General features: G+C 39.5%; 1 protein-coding gene across 1 annotated transcript; it reads right to left on the reverse strand.

Annotated features, from left to right (window-relative positions):
- Positions 1–1,155: 1,155 nt before the first annotated feature.
- On the reverse strand, positions 1,156–5,992 carry LOC106580935 (uncharacterized). Its single transcript, XM_014162497.3, has 5 exons — positions 5,849–5,992; positions 5,492–5,670; positions 4,498–4,734; positions 2,992–4,177; positions 1,156–2,360 (listed from the first exon to the last, which is right to left on the reverse strand). Exons 3-5 carry the CDS (start codon positions 4,634–4,636, stop codon positions 2,174–2,176), a joined length of 1,512 nt encoding a protein of 503 aa, XP_014017972.1. The 5' UTR covers positions 4,637–4,734; positions 5,492–5,670; positions 5,849–5,992; the 3' UTR covers positions 1,156–2,173.
- Positions 5,993–8,105: the final 2,113 nt, after the last annotated feature.

Raw genomic sequence — 8,105 nt, forward strand, 5'->3', positions numbered from 1 at the left:
TGGGTCTTACCTTTATCCTGATACTTTCTATGTTTTCCTCCCTGACTTTACACTAGAGTGATCTCCTACTACCGTAGTGACTGTTTGCAATCATTGTAGAAATTGTGTTTGTAAAATGTCCCATATTTCTATGAAAAACACGAGATTTTATGGTAAACAGAACATTTACTAATTTTCAGCATTATATGCGTCATGATTCCTTAGTCTTCCCTCTAGTGGTAAAAAATATATGTACTTACTCTCCCTGCAATGCAGCCAACCAGACCAGAGGGAGTGAAATCTTGGTTCAAAACAGACATAGAAGAAAGGGGCATCTCACATCCTACTCTTGTCTATGACTTTGAGAGTACAGCCCAAATAGAATGCATAGGCTTTTGGGATATGAAGGAATTGAATAAGTGTTACAAAATAGTGATACAGTACTACACCTATAAAGGGTTTCAGGCTTTCGCCATATTGCTACACCAATCTGATTCCTTCAGATCTACACACCGACATATTGGCAGGTCAAGATGGATCCACCTTAGCCTGGTGAAACCACCCTGATCGCTGCATTCACTATTCTGTAATATGTGAAGTGAAATAGAATGGTGAATGCAACAATCACGTTGGTCCTACCAGGCTAGATCCACAGATTATGTATTTACCACACTGTCGGGTCTGTACGAGTTTGACTGGGAATCTTTCAGCCTGTGTAACGCCCCCGTCTTTTTTCTTATCCTTACTCCGCTGGATGTCTACGAGTTTGACCTTCCGGTCTGCATAATGCCCCTACAATGCCCCTTACCACCCCATTGGGTTTCTATGTCTTTGAGCGGATACCTTTCGGCCTGTGTAAGGCTCCTGACACAGTGGTGTCTGGGCCGATGGTGAGACTCCCTCTTGATCTACCTTGACAACATTGTTGTTTATTCGCTGGACTTTGACAGACATTGAGTCCACCGTTAACTAGTCTTCCAGAAGATACATTAAGCTACATGAACAAGGCTTGGAAATCCTGCCCTTGAATAGAATCAGGTGTGTTAGCTGGGCTAAAACAGAAAAGTGCACTCCCTAAGTGTGTCCCACAGGAATGGATTGAGCAACACTGATGTAAACTGTCTGACTTCTATAACAGTGTAATAACAATGTATTGTAATAACAGTCCACAAAGAATAAATGATAAAACATAACTGGTTTATTTGACTGCAATTTACCTGATAGTTACCTGATATAGTCATCTATCAAACAAGTAGACCTGAATTCAACACATATTCATTAAATAAGATTATCATGAAGACATTATGCCCAACAACAATTTATTGTTGTGTCAACAGGCGATTGTTTTTTCGCAAAATACAGCCAAGAAAAAACCATGATGATAAAACAGTGATAGCCATGTCAATTTTCCCCATTATGTAAAAGTGGACACACATCCTGAGTATAAAATAAATACTTTAGCGTAGAGCTCTGTAGAACTTGTCAGCTAATGAAACTAAAACAGTTAAGGCATGACTTGAGAAAATGCTCTATGGAAGCCATTAAATCATGAAGCCATGCAGTTAAAAGAATAGTCATTTTCAAATAACAATCAATCATGCTTTTTTAACAATCAAACATGCATTGGGTACTTTAGCAAGGTCTATGTGGTTTCCTACATGTTCTACATCAGCCTTTTAGCAATAAAATGTTCTAGTATTTTGCAGCATTTATTAATGAACGTTTCCACAGCATTTTAAACATTCCTTCTTCAATCCCTTATACCAAATGAGTGGACAAAGCAAAAGGATACTTGATGAATAAATAAAACAAAACATACAACATCACAGCATGAAACATCCTTCCTTTATGCTGCCATTGACTGTCAATAAAAACAGGCATAATTCAATCGTTTCTATTACGGTTAAAAAATGACTGTAAAACGGTCAATCATTGCAAGCTCAAACTCCAACATTACAAGGCTGTGAGTGCAGGTCAGTGTCACAGTGGTCACGGACAGTTTAGTTTCCTCCTAAATTCACCAACTAAGCCCTGAAGTCATTCAGGGAAACATTTGGAAAGATACATTGTGTGGCTTATTGTCTGTAACAATAATAAAGCGATTATATTTTTAGAAAAACTACCAAAATCATGCAACTATCATTTTGAACAAACAAGTGCTCTTGATGCGAGTGCTGGTGTTGTGGGTGGGAGATTAGGCACTGGCATCTTGCTTTAGGCGTTGACTACGGGCTTTGTAGACCTCGATGAGTAAATCTTTGACATATTGAATCTCTCGTTCCACTGACTCCGCCTTGTCCCGGAGCTCCCGGTTCTGTCCCTCCAGTCCATGAAGCTCCTCCTCCAGTATGTCCAGCTCCGCCCTCTTACGCAGTCGATACCTTTAGTTTACAAAATACCAGGATCAGCTTGCATCTACCATTGGAGCCCCCCCTCCATCTTTTCCCCTTATTTTGTCCTTCTCGCATGCCCCACCGCAACTGGCAGTTGCCAACCCTGTCCTACACCCACAACATCCCATCTGTCCAAAAAACCCTACCACAGGACTTTCTGTATCTTTGTAGAAGCTACCATGTCTGGGTCACTGAGCTACAGTAGGCTGGCAGTTCAATATCAGTTCTCTCTAATTATAGAGAAAGCTAACGTCATGAATTTAACATGGACATGTTTTCCCACCCTCATCCCTCAAGAACTAGATTTCCGGATATGCATCTATGAACATCCAAGATAGCGGGACCTATTAGAAGAAGAGTTCAGATTTCATCTTTTATAAAACACATTTGTAACTAAGCAATTCTAGTAGCACTATCACATCAGTGAAAAGCCAAAGTTATCCCATTCAAACCAGATATTAGTCTACAAAAAAGTTAAGTTTTTCAACTTTAAAAGATCAGTTAAAATGTACACAGAGGTTTCTTTGGTCAAACTAAAAAATGACCAAACATTCTATCCTTACAGTTTTTATTTAAACATCATAACACTAAGAAAATCAATACATTTTTCACAAAATACCTGTGAGCAGCTGTTTTGTTCTGGTCTCTCTTCTTCTGCTTCCGTTCTCCAGTATGTACTTCCAGAGGGACAGCGACAAGGCCTGGTTTGAGGCAGCTCAGGGAGCATGCATCTTCCTTTAGCCTCTGTACTGCTTGCCTGTGAATGGGCGAGCCCACCATTGGCCCCTCGCTCTCTCCTCTTGACAGACATCCGTAGCTTTGGTCTCCGAGGCATTCTGGGAAGAGGTAGTGGCCATGCTGGGGCTCTATACCATGTACTTGTGTAGGCTCTTCGATTTCACCGATAAAGCTATGATAAGGCTCTGTATGAGCAACGTTCGGGTGGTGGTGGTAATAGCCATCATTTGCCTCTGGCTCTTGAGGAATAGTTTCAGAGAGTCCACCATCTTTGTTGCAATGCAAGACCTCCAGCCCCATACCATCATAACCACTAACCTTCATACCATGCATCAACTGTCCTTCTCTCTTGGGGTGGGTATCGAAGGACCCACCCATACAAAAACCTCTGGTCATCTCTTCACTGCAAAAAACATCCTCTGTAAAACAATAACTTTCCTCTTCCTTCAACGATACACCACATTCTCTGACTTTCTTAACACTGCTAATGCTCTTCCCCACGGTTTTCAATGTAGAACAGTGGTTAACAGCCACCTCTGTGCTTCCTGAGTAACTTCCTTTGGCACTCCAGGTGTCATGCTCAAGTTCCTGTCCAACTTTGTTGACACCATCTGAAACTATTCTTCGGCAAGTATTGTATGAACGATGATGATAGTTGTATGGGGCTGGTCTCGCCATTTTGGATCTTCCAATGGGACCACCACAGAAGCTCACCCGGTCGAGTTCCCCCGTTGCCAGGGTAACAACCAGTGGGCTGGTTTCTGATTGGTTGCCACTGTACGAAGCATAGGGCAACTGATAGTAAGAATGGGCACCCATTGCTTGGGCGCCTTTGTCACATTTTGGTGATTTGTCCAATTTGGTTGAAGTCGATTCAGACCGGAAGTAATCCTCAAGCTGAGCAAGCTCCTCTTGCAAAAGAGAGGTCATGACCTCCAAGTCAGAGGGCACCTTGACATCATGTTCCAACGGTGAGGGCGGAGAAGATGAGCTAGAAGAGGATTCAGTAGTCGACTGGAACGAAGACAAATCAACTTTTTCCGTCATCCAGTCCGTCTGACCATCACCTACGAAAAATACAATTTTCGTTAAAAATATTTAATTTGAATGTCCAAATTGCAGGCATAAAAATTAAGAGGATTTTTAAAAAATCAGTCCTTTAATATCTGATGATAAATGTAGAAAAATCTGAAAACGAAGACGATAAATGTAGAAAAGTAAAAATATCCTTGAAAAACGAACCGATCACTTGAAAATGATTGAACGCCATCGTCTTCATTGGGAAAAATATCCACTTAGCTTTACTCACTGTACGACATTAGCTCGTACTGCAGTGCGGATCCACCTGGAATGTGGAAAAATAAAAAAGCGTATTGCAGTAACTTACCAATTATGTGCGGTCTCTCCGATAACTCCGCCCCCTTCCTTCCCCAGGATTGGCTGTCGTTAGCTTGTTGGAGAGAGGGAATAATGAGGTCGACCATGCAAACAAGAGGAATTTTCCTGCGAAGGATCGATGCAGCCATCGTGTCTTTTATTTCGGTCCAAACGGTGAAATGCACTAAGTGTGCGAGGGTTTGAGAGAAGCGTCACTATTGACAGAGTGGTGGGAACACTTGAAGACCTGTAAATGACAAAAAAAATACAAATGAAAAACTCTACTGAATTTCCACACCCCATTACACCCCACTGCCACACCCCCAAAACCACCACAGTCTAAAAACACCTATACAAATAGTGCAATTATCAGAGAGTCCAAAATTGGTTAAAGATTCCTGATAATTGCTTGCTACATGCATAAAACAACATCTAAGTTTTCTTTTATGAAACTACTGAACTTTAGGAAAATAAGTTAGGAAATATGTTTCAGGGCTATATACTGTAACACAGTCTCTATGAAAACTCACTCCCCTCATAAATGCAACTATAATATCTCAACAACATATCAAATTGTATTTATTCTAATCCATTTCACAGTTCAGGAGAGCGGTGTCTGCAGTATAGTAAAAAACTTTCATGTTAGTTAGCCTATGTGTATTATAGATCAAATACAAAAAAAGTATTAATTTCCTCTCATTCAAACTATTGTTATGTGTTAATGTTTTTAACATATAGCACATTTCTACATTTGAAAAATATAGTTTTACTATAGTAGTCCACTGATCAAATATGTTTCACTGGCAATTCTCACTTCTGAGCTCAGTAGGCTACTGTAAAACTGTAAATTCAAAATATCTCTGTTAGACTAAAAGGTTATTACAATAACCACAACATAATTTCAGAAATGGTTAATAAAACAATTGCAATGTCAAAGCTAACATACTCAACACATTATACTTCACAACTACTGTAGTATAAAGAGAACAAACAATTTCACTTACCCCATTATTTCTGGATAGCTTTTTGGAAGTGCGTTGCAAATGCAGAGCACAACGACTAGTGACAGTGGGGTCAATTTAATAAGCCATGTCTTCCTAAGAACACAATGACTTCACATGGACTGTTATGAAGACGAGTTGCAAACAGAAAGTTTTGGGATCCGCTACTTCTTCTGGAACTCCTAAAGCAGGACCGAATCACACAGATACAAATCAATCCGCAGTTTACATTTCACCCTTTTTATCGCGTCATATGCAAGGGACTTTCCACCTTCTGTTATTTTCAAAGGTCATATTGAAATAAAATGGAAAGAAAACGATGTAACTTTTCATTATTTAAATTGAAAAGCATATACCTACATTTCTACACCCACACTTGTGTTGCAATAACGTAATTCACCTCTGCATAATGGTATATTTATGGATAATATTTCCGAGCTAATGTCTTGTTAGTAAATAATCCCACAGAGAACGTTTTATAGCCTTCTGTAATTACGGCCGCGGTTTATAAGGAACTATTTAGTCACACACCCGGGAGGAAGGATACAGTCTTGCAGTTGGAAGGTGTAACTTTTGTTGCAGCCTTGTTGCATCAGATACGCAGGGGATTCGCCGAATGCTGTAAGACTGTGGTCACACTATTGGTTTATCTAGACTGAACCGCTTATTGGTCTATTATGAATTGTCCAATGTTTTTATTTGTCATAGATCCAATGTTACTTTGTATACGTGTGTACAAGTAGTAAGGAGACAGAGGCCATCTATCTGCCTCTTTTAGTATTTATTATTTCCTCCATAAGACATTACCTCTTTAATAATTATAATAAGAAGGTTGCAACCTTATAACTTATAACGAATGAGCAACTTTTATTATAAATTTAATGCACTTTAGTGTCTTCAACCAGAGAAACACTTAGTAGGCTACCAGCCATTAATTTCATCTCAACTAAAATGGTCAAACTTCTATAAAAAAATCTTATTTCCATATTCTGTTAATAGAAATTAGTATAATAATAATTCCAAAGGGCCATATGGTTAGAAGGACAAAAGGACACACAGGAGGACAAATCGGCTTACACTTGACTTTATCTCTCGTTAGTACAACAGTTACACCACTCTCTGTCTGGAGTTGCTATGCATTTTCCTCACTGAGAAACCCAAAGCTGATTGAAGCAGCCATGTCTTCTTCCTGTTGCTATAGTAATAGGGAACACTGCCCCCCTTTTGAAATGTTTTTTTTTTGTTGGCATGTCTGTTGCCAAGGGTTTAAAATAATCCCCTTACCTCTGTGCTTACAATGTTCTTGTTATTGCACTCGTTGCAGCTTTTGTGCATATTTAACCTCTCAATTCTTTGCATTTGTAATATGCGTGTCATGAAGTTCATGAAAATGTCCTGCAGTCGTCTGACCCTCTCTACATCTATCCTTTCCCGACGTGTGTAATCTAACCTGCAACCTCTATTCTATTCTAATATATATATTTATATATATATATATACTGGCCCTACGCTCTAACCACTAGAAATATGATCAATGGAATATATATATATATATATATATATATATATATATATATATATATATATATATATATATATATATATATATATATATATATATATATATTTCTAGTGGTTAGAGCGTAGGGCCAGTTACCGAAAGGTTGCTGGATCAAATCCCAGAGCTGACAAGGTAAAAATCTATCGTTCTGCCCCTGAACAAGGCAGATGTTCAGGGACAGGCCCGGTAAGCCTTCATTGTAAATAAGAATTTGTTCTTAACTGACTTGCCTAGTTAAATAAAGGTTGCATTTAAAAAAATTCTAATATATGCAGTGCATTCGGAAAGTATTTAGACCCATTGACTTTTTCCACATTTTGTTATGTTACAGAATTGTTTAAATGAATGTTTTCCTCATAAATCTGCACACAATACCCCATAATGACAAAGCGAAAACAGGTTTTTAGAAATGTTATTAAAATTGATTAAATTATTATTTTTGCTTAGGTGCATCCTGTTTCCATTGATCATCCTTTCTACAACTTGACTGGGGTTCACCTGAGGTAAATTCATTTGATTGGACATGATTTGGAAAGGTACACACCTGTCTATATAAGGTCCCACAGTTGACAGTACACGTCAGAGCAAAAACCAAGCCATGAGGTCGAAGGAATAGTCCGTAGAGCTCTGAGACAGGATTGTGCCGAGGCACAGATCTGGGGAAGGGTACCAAATGATTTCTGCAGCATTGAAGGACCCCAAGAACCCAGTGGCCTCGATCATTCTTATATGGAAGAAGTTTGGAACCACCGAGACTCTTCCTAGAGCTGGCCGCCCGGCCAAACTGAGCAATCAGGGGGAGAAGGGCGTTGGTCAGGGAGGTGATCAAGAACCCGATGGTCACTCTGACAGAGCTCCAGAGTTCCTTTGTGGAGATGGGAGAACCTTCCAGAAGGACAACCATCTCTGCAGCACTCCACCAATTAGGCCTTTATGGTAGAGTGGCAAGACGAAAGCCACTCCTCAGTAAAAGGCACATGGAGTTTGCCAAATGACACCTAAAGGACTATCAAACCATGAGAAACAAGATTCTCTGGTCTGGTGAAACCAAGATTG

The sequence above is a fragment of the Salmo salar genome, chromosome 20 (assembly GCF_965601325.2).
Source record: "Salmo salar chromosome 20, fSalSal1, whole genome shotgun sequence".
NCBI classification, from domain to species: Eukaryota; Metazoa; Chordata; class Actinopteri; order Salmoniformes; family Salmonidae; genus Salmo; species Salmo salar.

Excerpts from the sequence above, each read along its gene's own strand:
- LOC106580935 (XM_014162497.3), bottom strand. The coding sequence starts at position 4,636 with ATGGCTGCATCGATCCTTCGCAGGAAAATTCCTCTTGTTTGCATGGTC. Across the intron at positions 4,178-4,497 it reads GGAGAGACCGCACATAATTG|GTGATGGTCAGACGGACTGG; the intron begins GTAAGTTACTGC and ends TATTTTTCGTAG. Across the intron at positions 2,361-2,991 it reads AACAAAACAGCTGCTCACAG|GTATCGACTGCGTAAGAGGG; the intron begins GTATTTTGTGAA and ends TGTAAACTAAAG.